Source organism: Elephantulus edwardii, unplaced genomic scaffold, assembly GCF_000299155.1.
Source record: "Elephantulus edwardii isolate Elephantulus edwardi_28Jun2011 unplaced genomic scaffold, EleEdw1.0 scaffold00035, whole genome shotgun sequence".
In the NCBI taxonomy this organism is placed as follows: domain Eukaryota; kingdom Metazoa; phylum Chordata; class Mammalia; order Macroscelidea; family Macroscelididae; genus Elephantulus; species Elephantulus edwardii.
This window is the reverse complement of record NW_006399785.1, coordinates 13,230,983-13,246,398: the sequence shown is the minus strand read 5'-3', so window position 1 is coordinate 13,246,398 and position 15,416 is coordinate 13,230,983. Positions and strand designations below refer to the sequence as shown.

Below are 15,416 nucleotides of genomic sequence, written 5' to 3'. Positions count from 1 at the left end.
TGAAAAGGTATGGAGACAGGACACATCCCTGGCGTACACCCTTGCCAATTTTGAACCATGCAGTGTTACCCTACTTTTTCCTGACGACTGCCTCTTGGTCCAAGTATAGGTTTCGCATTAGCACGATTAAATGTTCTGGGGTTCCCATTCTTCTCAGAGTCATTTTCAATGTAGTTATGGTATAATTAGGAAGAGGCAACACCCTGTTTCCTAGCAGCCCTAGCTTCTAGGGTAAGGCCCTTATATTGCAGTCCTTCAGTTCTTAGCTGCTAACCCAGAGATCCACATTTTGAACTCACTGTGCAGTGCCCAGGAGAAGAGAGGAAGGTGTGATTCGACAGTAGATGTATTGTCAACAATCTGGAACATGAAGTACATTGCGGAGTAGGCTGACAGGGGGGAAAAAAGAGGGTGTAGGGAGGAACATGTGCAGCTGAGCCTCTCCGTAAACCTTCCTTAAAATCACACACACACAAAAGTGACAATCAGAGTTTGGAAAGAGTGGTGCTGTGAGAGACCCATGAGATTGGCTCCAAATTATGGTGACCTTTGTACAAGAAAACAAATCACTGCCCAGCTCTACACTAGCCCCATGATCACTGGTTGGTTTAGCCTTTATTGAAGTCACATGGTTAGTCTCCTCAAAGAGGCTTCGTCCTTTCTTGTCCCTTGACTCTTGTAAACATGGTACCTTTCTTCAGGAACTGGTCCTCCCTAATAGCATGTACAAAGTAAGAGAGACTAACCCTCCCGAGTCTCACTTCTAAGGGGCAGTCTCACTGTAAACCTAAGACAGATTGGACCGACAGCCCATTAAGAAACCTCAGACGTATTACTGTCAAGTTAGAAAGCGGTAACAGATGATCTCCAGCAGATTTTCTGAGGCTGTAAAGGTCACATGGGAGGAGATTGCCCACGTTTCTTCCTCAAGCTCCTTCCTGGTGCATTCAAAGACCCATCTCTGGGTGGCTAGGCCACCAGAGTTCCCTGGCAGTGTGATCAGTATTGTTACCTAACTCTGTATTTCAGATGCATCAACTCTGTTTTGGTCTCCCTTATTACACTTTTATACTCCCTTTTACACTCACCTGAAGCAGTTGAAAAGACCATGAGTTTCCTCAGGCACTCTTTTATCCTCAGAGAAACACCTTTGCTTTTGAATACCTCGAACATATCTTTTGTAGCAGATTTTCCCAACATGTGATAATGTCATTTGCTTTCTTGACTGCTGCTTCTGTGGGTGTGAATTGTGAGTATAAGTTAAATCTTGACAACAAGAATCTTTTCCCCATGGATTGTGATTGAGCCTCTTGATTTCGTTGTGAAGATTTTTGTTTTCTTGATCTTTAAGTGTAATTAATACCAAAGGACAGGAACTTCCCTTTGGTATGAAGGTCTTACATTTTCATTAGTAACTCCTTCAAGTACTCTTCACTTTCAGCAAGCAAATTTATGAGTCTCCAATCTTAATGCTGAAGTTTTGTTAGAGTCCAATTGATGGAATACTTGCTCAGTATTGTTGATAACGACAGATTTGAACCCTGTCGAGCACTTAAGTGTATCAGTCCATCTCAGTGGGGATCATCTTCTTCACTGACCTGCCACCTTTCCAAGCCTGATGTCCCCTTGACCAAACTATGGCATCCTTTCTTCCAGAGAGCACACTGGCTGCACTTTTTCCTCGACACCTGTTTGTTATATTGGCAGTCCATGGGATAGTCAGTCCTTTTCTCCAGCACCACAACCTCAGAGGCCTCAGTTCTTCTGAAACCCTCAGAAACAACACAGTTAAAGGCAGACTAGGAATCATGATTGACTATCCACTTCTGAAATAACAAGCCTCTGTAAACCCTTAGAACAGTAGAGGAATATGGCTCAGGATACAGACTGAATAAATATGGTAGGAAAAAATACAACCCTGACATACCCCTTCCCCAGTTCTCTTGTTTTATCCCAACGTCTGCCTCTTAGTCCATACACTGGTTCTGTGATGAGTACAATTTAAGGGTTTTAGAATGTCAGTTTGAGGACTAAGTTGTGTTTGATTCAGGCCATGGTCTTTTCAGTCACCTGCTGCTCATTAGAGCTAGACAGTGAACAAGGACAATAGAGAAGAATTGATTCCTTTGAGTTGGGGTGCTGGAGAAGAGTACTGAATATTCTATGGATGTTCAAAAGAACAAACAGAGTGTCCTGGAAAGGACGCATCCAGAGTGTTTCATCTTTCATACTTTGGACATAGAGCTAGGTGAGGGTATACCTTGAAAGAGACCCCCAACAAGATGGATTGACACTGTGACTTCAGCAGTGGGCTGTAATGTGTCAGAGATGAAGGAGATGACACAGGACAGGGCAGGTTTCAGGTTGGCTTTTCATAGCGTCGCTCTAAGTCATGTTCAACTCGATGACACCTAACAACAGAGTTCCAGGTCTTCATGGTGTAACCTATAGTTTGTTAGCTCTGCATAATTGAATTTGAATTCCTTTACATGTCAATAAAATAGAAGTAAATACCTTGCTAGTATTCAGCCTTGAAGTCCATAAAGATTGAGTCAGTTGACTTGACAGCAGTAATTTTGGTTGGTTTCAGGCCCCTGGGAACCGTAAAAGCTCCTCTGTATCCTCACTGCTCGGAGACTGGCTCCAGGAAGGAGGGAGGCTCAAAGGGAGGGATGACTTTACAATAAGGACAGCCATCATCTAAGCTTTGTTATTTCTGTCCCTTGTTTCTTCCATTCCATTCTGGGAGTGAACATGTTGAAGGGAAGTGGGAAGCAAAATTTAAGCGCCATTCTCAAAATATTTCTGTATCACAGTTTGTTCCTTTAATAAAGGATGAAAGGGCTGCTGAGCTCCAGAAATACTAAAAATACATGGACTATTTTGAATAAATGCAAGTCTCGAGTTTCAGTACTGAGAGTTGCTATGAGCAAAATCTTGAATGATCCAGGAAGCATCAAAAGAAAAATACCGAGTCACTGTACTGAAAACAATTGGCCGAAATGGAATATTTCAGGAAGTACCATATGAACAAGTGCCAGTCATAATAAATGAAGAAGTTCAAGCTGCATTGAAGGCATTGTTGTTGTTAACTGCCGTCAAGTCGTAGATGACTCATGCGACCCTATGAACAAAAGACCTGAATAATTGTATGACTTTGGTCGTTTCTCCATCTTCATAGAGTTTCCCGAGGCGAGCCATTTCGGAAGTGCATGCCACCGCTGCTTCCAAGCTTGTTTTAATCAGGGAGCTCCACCAGACACTGTCCACCATGGATAACCATTATCGCATTTGACACATTAGTGTCAAAGACATTAGGAATAAAAATAAGGCCCCAGTAATTGATGGGCTACCAGTTGATATGTGTCAGTTAACAGGTGCAACCCTGCATGTGCTCACCAGCCTGTGGCCAACTGACTGCAAGAGATTCATCTTTGTTCCCATTCCCAAGAAAGGTGATCCAGTAAAATGTGGAAATTATTGAACAATATCATTACTATCATATCCAAGCAAAATATTGTTAAAGACTATAAAAAAATTGCTAGCACCGTATAGTGACAAATACCTGACAGAAGTTTAAGCTGCATTTAGAAGAGGCAGTTGCATCATTGATGATGTCAGATGGATCCTGGCTGAGAGCAAAGAATACCAGAATGTCTTACTTGTGCTTTATTGACTATGCAAAGGCTTTTCACTGTGTGGATCATAACACATTATGGCTCATATTGAGAAAAATGGAAATCCCAGAACACGTAATTGTGCTCATGCGAAACCTAGACCTGGACCAAGAAGCTGACCTCTAAACAGAGCAACAGAACTCTGCATGATTTAAAATCCAGCAAGGAGTATGTCTGGATTGTATCCATTCTCCATACATATAGTTAGTCTATATGCTGAGCAAATCATTTGAGAAGCTGGACTCCTAAATAAAAATTGGCAACGGGATTGAAGGAAGACTCATCATCAAACGGTAATGCAGATGGCACAGGTTTACTAGCTGTACATGAAGAGAACTTGAAGAGCTTGCAGTAGATGATCAAAGACTACATACAGCCTTTGATATGTATTCTTTCTCATCATTAAGAGAGTAGAAATTCTCTTTGCAGACCAATAGGTAGCATCATGACTTGGATCAGCAGTCAACACCTTTGGGAGTACTAGCAGTCAGATCAAGAGACATACTATACTAGGAAAATCTAGTCAGTGACCACCAGATTACTCAGGAGTAATGAAGCCAACTTCCAGACTCAGGAGCACGTGATGCAGCCTGTGCTCTTTTGTACATTTGTTATGCATCTGAAAAGTGGACAGTGAATAAGGACGACAGAATTAATGCCTTTCAGTTGTGGTGTTATAGAAGAACACTGAATGTCCCATGGACTTCCAGAAGAACAAACAAACATATGTCTTGGAGAAGGTGTAGCCACAATGCTCCTTGAAGGCAAAGATGGCAAAGCTTCATCTTGCATACTTTGTTCATGCTGCTAGGAGAGGCTATTTATTACTTAGAAAGGAACCTCATGCTTGGAAAAGTAGATGGGAAGTGAAAGAGAGGAAGACTCTTAATGAGATCAGTGGACTGTAGCAGTGGGCTCAAGAGTGTCAAAAATGAGGGAGACACAGTGTAGGATAGGATTTATGTCTCTGTTTATAGGGTTGTTGTGGGTCATACTTCACAATACCTAACAGCATAGCAATTTTGAATAATAGAAGTAAAGTATCCTTTCTAAGCAGGTAAATACAATAGTTGTGTTGGTAGATGATGTGGGGTAAGAGGAAAGGGGAAGTAGTTTTAAGTTGGAACAAATCAGGAAACTCCCATTAAAAAAATTAAATGTATTCATAATTCTTTAGCCACTAAGATTTATGTGTTAAATAATAACACATTGTTTCACTAGAATTACCCTTGGATTTTCTGATCTATTAAAATTAATTTCACCTTATTTGGCTCTCATTTTGTGAAGTAGCCAGAGTAAGATTTTGAACAGTAGCCAGAATAAGTTTTCTATAATTTCTTTGATTTATGACCTTTTGAATGTCTCTACTTTTGTTCAAACTGAAATTTTCTATCTAGTGAGTTTTCCCCTGTTAATTTTTCATCCACATTATTATATTCTGTAATTAAATTATTCTCTTCTTATAATTAATAGTTGGCCCTTAATTCTTATATTCTTTTTTAATCTCTTTAGTGCAGATTTTAATTTGTGTATGTGTTAATAAGAATATATGTGTTTGTATAAAAGCACATATACATGGGTGTATGTGGATATAACATGCATGCAAAACATGTTTGCATATCTTTTAAAGTTTCTTGGGGTTTTTTTTTTTGGTTTTTTGGTGGGGTTTTTTTTTGTCATTTGAGTGAAAGTTACAGAGCAAATTGATTTTTCATTCAGGAGTCCACACACAGTTTGTCTTCCAACACTGATTACAGTCCCCTCTGAGTGATAACACTCTTCCTGCATATTTTTATACAGTTTAAAGTTAGAATCCCTGGAATAATATTTTATGAAACAATTCATCCTTATTGCCTTTTAGTAAGATGAAGAACATTTTTTATCTTTTTTTTTTTTTTAATGGAAATGGGTAACAGTACAAAAAAAAATCTGGACTTTTTTTTTTAAAAAAAAGACTTTTTGAGTTGTTTATCTAATATAAAACTACCCAAAGGCTATAAATGAAATGTTACTGTCAAGATCAAGTAATAATTTCTAAAATTAAAAATAAAAACTCAAACACAAAACAATCCTACTTTATCAAGAAAGTCCAATTGCCATTTAAAATATTTTGAACTATATAGAGTAGCTAAGTAATACCTTTAGGATTTTCATAACATGGAAATCTTAACCTGTAAGATTATCCATCTTAGAAAAAGAAAATATTACTAAGTCTTGCTAGAATCAATGGTATGAGCTCTTCTTTTAAGAGAAGCTTAAAATTACCCAAATTATATTGAGAATGTGAATCCTCGAACACTTAATTGTGTTTATGTGAAAACTATACCTACCTAGACCTTGCAAGCAGGAGTGGCATGCACTTCCTAAAGAATATGCTCCTTGAAACTCTATGAACTTTGGTAAATATCAATAGTTATAGCAAGGCTTCAGGGCTTTTGTTCATAGGGTCTCTATGAGTCGTGCTTAACTCGAAGGCAATCAACAACAGCAGCTTCTCTAGAACAGAAAGCTTTTGTCAGAACAGAGCAAGGTACCTAGACCAAAAAGGTTTTGTCAGAACAGAGCAAGAACAAAAAAGGTATGCATAAATGCTGTATCCTTTCTTCCTGTATATTTAGTCTATCTGCAGAGTAGGTCCTTTGAAATACTGGATTTTATGGATTTTTATTTTTGAATGTGGCGTCAGGATCAGAGAAAAGACTCGGCAAGAGCCTACATTTTGCAGATGACACAGCCTTGCATGCTGAAAATGAGGACTTGAAGCCCTTGCTGCTAGAGATTAAGGACTGTAATAACCTTTAATATGGATTATATCTCAACTTCAAGAAAACAAAAATTATCACCCCATGATAGAAGCAGAGAAGATTGAGATTATTAATGATTTCATCTTGCTTGGATCACAGTCAATAAATACCCTTGGTACCAGCAGTCAAGAGATAAAAAGATTGTTGCCTTGGGGAAATCTGCTGTGTCACAGACCTCTCCAAGGTACTGAGGAGCAGTCATGTCATTTTAAAAACTAAGATGTGCCCAAGTCAACTCAGTGTCTTTTCAGTTCTTGCTGTACATCTGAAAGTTGGGCAATGAATAAGCACGACAGAAGAAGAGTTCATTCCTTCGGGTTGTGGTGTTGAAGAAGAGTTCTGGATAAATAGCCCCTGGACTGCCAGAAAACCAAACAGATATATATTGGAGTTCCGTTCAACCAACCACAGTGCTCCTTGGAGGCGAGGATAGTTAAAGTCCCTCTCACATCCTTTGGATATGCTAAGAGAGGCTAGTCCTTGGAAAGATGGAGGATCTAGGAAAGGGAAAGGCCCGCAGCAAGATGCATCAACATAGTGACTGTAGCCATGGGCTCGAGTGTATTAGGCCTGGTGAGGATGAGGCCTAAAACAGGATAGGGCAGCCGTTCAGATTTGATGTTCATAGAGGCAACTCAGCAGTGCCTAACAACAACGGCATTTATAAATTTTACCATCAGGCTAAACATTAAGAGTACTGTTTTGTTTTTACAGAAATCATGTAGAGACAAAACTTGTATAATTAGTTGTTGAGCAAATAGAATGAAGGCTTCTTTGTTGCCTTCTCACAGAAATAATTTTGAAGATGGTTAGTTAACCCTTTTAAATGGCAGCTGTCACTTGTTCCTGCTCTGCTTTTGTTGGGACTACAGGAATCATAAGCATTGCTCAGAAAGTCCAACTCTAGTTCAGAACAAAGATATAGATATATATATATATATATACACACACACACACACATTCCCAAACTGAATACAATATTCATGAGGTGAATATTATACATGATGGTATAGGCAGACAACTTTCTCTTCTCAACATAACTCCTTGAACATATGTTAAACAGTCTTCAGCTTTAGACAGTAGCAAGATCCAGCATAGACATTCTCCCTCACCACTTGTGTCTAAAAAGAATGGAATAAGTGATAGAAAATAAACAGAGCATGTGAGACAACACAGTGCAACCAGGCGAGTGACCAGTTATAGTTGCCTTCAACCATTCAGGCCTACTAGGGAGCTCTGGTGGCCTAGTGGGTAAAGAATTTTGCTGCCAATCCAAAGGGAAGTGGTTCAAATTCCCCATCTGATCCTCTTGATAAAGATGAGTCATCTCCTCGTGTGTGACTTAGAGTTCCAACTGCACGACAAGTAACAACAACAGGAATATTATTTCTTTTCAGTTGGTGAATAGAATTTAATTTAGGAATATACCACATTGCATTTATCCAGATTTCCTGCCAAAATATTTTGGAGTTGTTTCCAATGAATTTGCTACTAACCTTTTTAAACTTTTTCTCTGAATATAAGCACTATATACATCTTAGCTGTAGTTATCTTTATACTTATATACACACACATACCTATATGTATATTCGCTATGTACCTGTGAGTGGAATTACTGGCTCCTAGCCCAAGGGTATTTTTAACTTTCTTAGAAACTGCAAATTAAGTTCCAATTTTTATTCCAAGAAGGTATGAAACTGAGATTGACTGCGGAATGTTGGCTCTTGAGTTTTAGCTCTTCTGTTAGGCATATAGTAAGATGTCATTCTAGTCCTAACTCTCATTTCCTTGATGACTGGGGATAATGATGGAGTACATTTTGACACCCCTTTGTAAAGTTCTAGGTTTTTTTGTTATACGATATTTTTAAATTAGCCTTCCTATTGATACAAGGTGTTGACCAATTTATTTTTTTTTAAATTTCTATAACTGAATATCCAGGTAACTCACCACCCTTTATTGACAAGACTTTCCTTTCTATTTTGAACCACATTGTTACCCTTGGAGTAAAGAAAAATGAAACAGCTGAGTAGCCATGGATCCGTTTGTTAACTCTTCATTTGTTCTGTTTACCTTTTGTCTATTTTCTGTCTGTAACATGTATGTGCCCTGGAGTCTGACCTTAGTCATAACCGCCTCTCCTGCAGATTTTCAGAAACTGTTAATCTCATGGGGGGCAGGGTGTTCGTCTTCTCCATTGGAGCAGCTGATGGATTTGAACATCCTGCCTTGAGGTTGGGATCACAGCTCCCTACTGACTAGACCACTGGAACACCCTAGTTAGAGATAGATTGATTCTGGAATATTCGAAACTCTTATCGGATTGAGCAAATTCCCCTAAATTATTAGTTTGCTGAGAGATTTGTATCATGAATGACTGTCAGATTTTATCAGATGTATCTTTGGTATCCGGGAGAATGATTTTACAGTGTTTCTGTTTGATTCTGTTAATGCTGTTCATGACATAAATTGATCTTTGAATGTCCCATTAACCTTAAATTCCTGAGGTAAACTCTCTTTAGCTATGACAGACTTTGTTTTGATATATTTCTGGGTTTGACCTGCCACTTTTTTTTTCAGAATGTGTCCTTTGGTGGAGTGTCTTTGATGTCATCTGTAATTGCCATTTTGTAATTAGGTTACTTGTCTTTTCCTTTCAAAGGTGTTTGAATTTTCTGTACTTTCTAGACCTTAATCTTTGTTGCAGATGTTGTTGCTATTTCCCCCTCATCTTTAAGATCTTTTGGAGAAGTGCTTTTTTTCCTTGAGTGAAAGTTTGTAAATGATATTGATTTCTCATTCTATTAGTCATACCTAATAATTATAAATGACTAATACACTAATTATAATACGAAGTTTGAACAATCCCGTATTGTATCTTGTCTTTCCTTGTCCTGGTTAGTGGTTGGTTTGTTTTTGTTTGGTTTTTTTTAAAGCTATGTTGGATGATGTTAGAGACATCTTTTTGCATAAAGGGATCTAATCCTTCAAAGCTTCCAGTCAAAGGATCTAATCCTTCAAAACTTCCAGGAAGTTCAAAGCTTCCTATCTTTTTTATCCTCTGCTGCCTGTGCATTTTTGCTTCCGTTTGATAGTCTGCTGATGCCGTAGGGAGCTCCAGCAGCCTCGTGGGAACAGAATTTCACTTCCAACCCAAAGGTGTTACCTTTTTGACAGTCTGCAGCCACCAGCTGCTCCACAGGAGAGAGATGGGCAGTCTCCTCCGACGTGAATTACAGCCACTGGAGGGTCAGCTGCGAGTCAGCTCCGGGGTGAAAGCAGTGAATGTCAGTTTTCTTTATTCCAAACTTAAGAGTTTCAAAGTAGGTCCCCACTGTTTCTTTGATGATCTATCATTCTAGGTTTGGCATCTAAGTTCTTCAGTTAGTGTTTTAATATGGTATGAGGTGTGAGTATGAGGTATGAGTTCTTTTTTCTTTTTCTGCAGATAATTTTGTTTGACCAGGAACATCACAGGGGAGGAGATTTCCTAATGTGGAGCAGCTGGTGAATTTGAACCTTGTTCCTTTGTATTTGCAGTACAGCTCCCTACGTCTAAGCCACCAGAACCCCCCTCAGCAATCCAGAGATGGGTAGATTTGCTTCTGGGTGCTCATTTCTGTTTTAGGAATCCATGTATCTGTGGCTATAGAAGTACTGTACTGATTGGATCATCATGATGGCGTATGTAGTAGGCTTTGGGATCAGTAAATAAAAGGCCTCCTACTTTTCCTTCTTTCATAATGCTTGGTTTATCTAGGGCACCTTTCCATTCCTTATAAAATTAATCATCATCTTTCTTATCTCTTTGAAGATCTGAATGGGGATTACATTATATCTTCAAATTAATTTTAGTAGTGATAGCATTTCCCATAGAAATTTCCTATCCATAAACGTGGTATAATCTTCCACTTCCGTAGCTCTACCTTGGTTTGGTAGTTCTCTTTATATAGGTTTCTTGTTATGCGTTGCTTATGTAAATGTCAGTTTTTCTTCTTGTCAGAGATCACTTTGAAATACCTGATTTTCCTTATTTAGAAAAGTCAAGTATATGCACTCTGGCTTCCATTTCACTAAAACTCTTCAAAGATCAATGCCTATTTTCATACAGTTGTCACCATTTTAAATCATTGTTTTCCATCTCACTTTACAGCAAATTGATCTTTATTTTTAATTCTTTTTCTTTGGCTTTGCTGCAATAATGTTTTTGTTTTCTTACCACTTCTTCCTTCGCCTTGACTCTTCTACTTTTTCCTAAGTGGCATACATTTTCTAAGGAACGGTTCTCGTCATTTTCTCTTAACTTTTCATCAGTTATATTACAGAGTAGCTTCAACTATCACCTTTGTGGAGTTGCTCAACAATGTGACTTATCTCTACTCTCTGCACTCCATTTTCAACCCCCTAAAAGCAACATGAATCTGGAGACTAAGATGTGCCTGACCCAGGCCATAGCCTTTGCAGTTACTTGTTGTCTGCCAGAAAACTGGACAGTGACAAGGGATGATAGAAGAAATGGATGCCTTTGAGCTGTGGTGTTGGAGAACAGTATTGAATATGACATGAACTGCTAGGAGAACTAACAAGTTCAACCTGGAGAGGATGAAGCTGGGCTGCTCCATGGAGGCAAGGATTCCGAGGCTTTATCTGACATACTTTGGGCATGTTGCAAGGAGGGACCAGTCCTTGGAGAAGGATGTCATGCTTAGAAGGGGAAAAGACCCTCAATGAGATGAATTGATTAAGCACCTGGGGTAATGAGGATAGGAGTTTCAGAGACAATAAGGTTGGCACAGGTTAGAGCAGGGCTCAAAGCTGTTGTACACAGGGTGGTGGCTTTGAGTCACAAGCGACTCAGTGGCAGATAACAAGGTGCATTTGCTGCTCCTCACACTGTGAGCGTCTGGGACTTCATGTAAGCTCTGTTTCCTTTCCTTACACTGCTGCCTGGTCTTCATAGCCACGCCATGGCGTTATCATTCACCTCCTTGGCTCATCCTTTTCAGTGCGTTTGTTTCTTGTCCATTTCAAACTACCCACTCAGTCATTTATTCTTTCTGCAACTCTTATCTCCTTATCTTCAGTCCACCTTTTCTATATTTGCTAAAAATAAGCCTTCCCCAGGCACAGGAAGAATTATAACCTGGCTTGAACTTCTGTGTATCTGATGGAATTCCTTAAAGTGTTTTTTCTAATTTTCTATTTTTTGTTTCCAACATGTTTCAGTCCTCGCAGCTTCATATTAAAGTCATGCTTTCCTACTTGTCCTGTATATATTTCCTTCCACTTGAAAGACTTTTCTTTAAATGATGTTCTGACAAATACTTCCACCTGTTAACATATTGACTGCCATCTCTTAACACCCTGGCGAGCTCGTACGTGATGTGTCGGGCTGCTCTCTGTGAGATTCATAGATGAAGTCCACCAGGCTCTCCGCCGAAGGAGGATGGGCATCTCCTCCAGGAGAGACTCACAGCTTCCGAAACCTGAGAGAGGGAGAGGGTCGCAGCGAGTCTGGGTCTACTCAACAGCAGTTAACGTGTTTTCCTCTCACGTTCCCCCTGAACGTCCATCCATATACCTTGTCCTTTTTACTGCAAATGCTGTCTCATTTCACTTGATGATTCAGGAAATTGCCCTCCGGTTAACCAGACTACTCTTTTCTCCAAAATGCTCTGAAGCATTAAAAACGTTGTTAAGGAAATAATTTATGAGGATGGGCACCACTAAGGGCCCAGAGCTAGAGGAGATGTTTATACAGAAACCCTGTTTACATCTTTGTATAATTGTCCCATGTGTAATAAATTAATTTGGGAACGTGCATGTATATATCACTGCCTCATCCACTTCCTCCCATCTGCAAGTCGTTTTTAATTATGCCCTCTTATCTAGTTAGGCTGTGTCCTTTCCTGTGGACCACCAGCTTCTAGATTTCTTCTGTTACGCGCCTGTCCCATCAGCCTCTCCTCACAGATGTCAGTGCTTGCTGCTGCCCACAAAGCGAGCTAGTGTCTGTGATCGGATTTCTTTTACGCCCCTGTCACCTTCGTTTCGCAACCCCTTCAAGTTGCTCCTGGCCTGGTTATGCTCCGCTTTGCCCTTTTCCTTGGGTCTGAGATCCCAGTGTCTTGTGCTTGTGTTTTAGGTCGCTCTTCCCTCTTCCCGATCGATGATGGCCTGCTGGATGACGGGCACAGCGACCAAGTTGGTGTTCTCAATTCACCTGCGTGCTACTCGGCTCATCAGAATGGAGAGCGAATAGAGCGCTTCTCTCGGAAAGTGTTCGTGGGCGGTCTTCCTCCAGACATTGATGAAGGTAAGGTGACCAGATAGAATGTGATGGGGGCGAGGGTGAGCTTAGGAGGGAAGGAATTTTTAGAGTCACGGTGGATAGCCATCTCTGTTGAAATATCTTAGTCATCCGTTGAAATAGATAATTAACCCTGACAACTTAGTTTTTCTTTCGATTTTCCAAAGGTAAGATTTTTCATACTTTGAATCTTAAATGATTTTTTTAATTTTATACTGGTTTATTTACAAAGTTCATATACATTGTTTTTCACACCAGATCTTTCGCATTTCCTTCACTCCTGCCTCCCCCCACCCGTCAAATTGTGTGATCCTGTGATTATCGCCCCACCCCAGGACTTATTTTTTTAATATAAAATTTATTTCATAATTATGACACTTAAAACCCTTTGGGTTACTCATAAACACATAAACTTACTACTGAAGATCAAAGACTGTAGCCCTTAATGTGGATATCACCTCAGCATCAGGAAGACAAACATTTTCACTGCTAAAAAAATCCCAGGTATTGCTGGATCAATATGGATAAAGGAGCCCACATCTACATCCATTGTAACATCAATCTACTTATCAAAAACATGTTGCATTGGGAAAATCTGATGGCAGGGGCCTCTCCAAAGTGCTAAAGAGTAAGGATGTCCGTTTAAAGAATGTGGTGCACCTGATCCAAGCCGTAGTCCTTTCATTTACTTCCTCTGCATATGAAAATTGAACAATGAATAAGAATGACAGAAAATTTAATGCTTTTGAATTGTAGTGTTGATGAAGAATATTGAATATTACATAGAGAAAATAAATCTGTCTTAAAAGAAGAACAACCACATTATTCTTTAGGGGCAATGATGCTATTGTTGTTGTTGCTGCTGCTGTTGTTGCTATTGTTGTTACTAGGTGCCAGCGAGTTGAGTACGATTTATAGCAACTCTGTGAACAGCAGATCCTGAACCCTGTTCTAGCCTATACCATCCTCATACTTCCTGACACGTTGGAATCCTTTGCATTAGTCCTCACGTCAGTCCACCTGTCAAGGGTCTTCCTCTCCTTCACTGACCCTCCACCCTTCCCAACATCATGTCCTTCTCTGAGGATTAGCCTCTCCTAGCAGCATGCACAAGGTATGTGAAGTGAAGCCTCATCTTTCTTGCCTCCAAAGAGCACTCTGGTTGCACCCTCTCCAAGACGTGTATTTGTTCTCTTCCCTGTCCATGGGATGTTCAGTGGTCTTCTCCAACACCACAGCTCAAAGACATCAATTCTTTTCCTGACATACTTATTCCTTGTCCAGCTCTCAGATGCATAAGCATGGGGCAAAGATGGAGAAACTTTATCTTACATACTTTAATCATATTGTCAGGGAGGCAGTCAGTCTTTAGAAGACGACCTTCTGTTTGGCAAAGTGGAGACTCAGCAAAGAAATACATTCAGCAAGATAGTTGGACACAGTGACCATAATGGTGGACTGAAGCCTGTTGGCGGTTGTGATGATGGTGCAGGATGGGGCAAGGTCCTGTCTGTTCATAGTATCTCTAGTTGTAGTCAACTGGACAGATGTAACAACCCCTCTTAAACATACAGGAAAAGAATGGAAATTAACCGTCAAACTGGATTTGGCCTATATAACAGTCAAGAGATTTATTTCCTTATGGCAGATGCACTATTACAAACAGGGCAACACAGAGGCAAAGAGAGAAATGTAGAAAATCCAAATCTCTGAATGCATGTGAAAGTCATCACCTGCAGTATTAACAAAAGGAAAATAATTTAAGGTAAAGATTAAAAACACCATCTGATGTCTGAAGTTTTGGGAAGTCTTCAACTCTTCACTCATATTAAGTATGAATGAAACTTCTGCCAGGCATAGGGGAGGTGTTGGATTACGATTCAGATACAGCCAAACCAGTTTTAAGCATGAGTCAGCGTAAAATGATTTATATGTAATGAAATATTTTAGAACATGTGCTGTGTTCTAAAGTATGTAAAAATATTTTTATTTACATGTTTGTTGTTGGTAGGTGCCGTCGAGTCGTAGACGGCTCATAGTGACCCAGTGAACAAAAGGCCTGAGCACTGTTCGTACATAGAGTTTCCGGAGGCAAGCCATTTTGGAACTGGATGCCACTCCTGTTTCCAGGCTTACATAATTAGAATATGTAAAATATTTCATTAGAGAACATGTACTTGGATTTACCCTGTATGCCTCAATGGAACAAAATAGAGTGTTTTATAAGCTTTGTAACTTTTCAAGTCTTAATTGAACCGTCCCTTTTATTCCCTGCCTACACCAACATCTTTTCTCCTGTGAAATAGTAATGGATCTATTCATTTACCTTGATAGAATGTTGACATTTTTCTCATGAGAATGCTGTTTATGGGGTTTTTTAAATTTGTAACTCTTCATAAAATATTACATTAAAGTTTTTATTGAATTTAGTGCTTATACTGACATCATTATGCAAGTTTAAGTTGAATTTAGCTTAACTAAAAGACAAAAAGCTTTGACTACTATTTTAATAAAAAGATTATATTCTCACCTATAATATAGATTACCTTAAGATCATATGTAGTGCTATTTAAATGTCATGTCATTATGTCTTTTTAATTTATGTCTAGAATAATTTGTAAAATA

The 15,416-nt window shown here is 39.4% G+C and overlaps 1 protein-coding gene across 1 annotated transcript in view; it reads left to right on the top strand.

Moving 5' to 3' along the window:
- Positions 1-15,416, top strand: part of CPEB2 (cytoplasmic polyadenylation element binding protein 2) — an 82,118-nt gene that overhangs the window by 47,782 nt on the left and 18,920 nt on the right. The window contains exon 8 of the mRNA XM_006884540.1: positions 12,627-12,797. Coding sequence (XP_006884602.1) covers positions 12,627-12,797 — 171 coding nt within the window. The remainder of the gene's footprint in view (positions 1-12,626; positions 12,798-15,416) is intronic.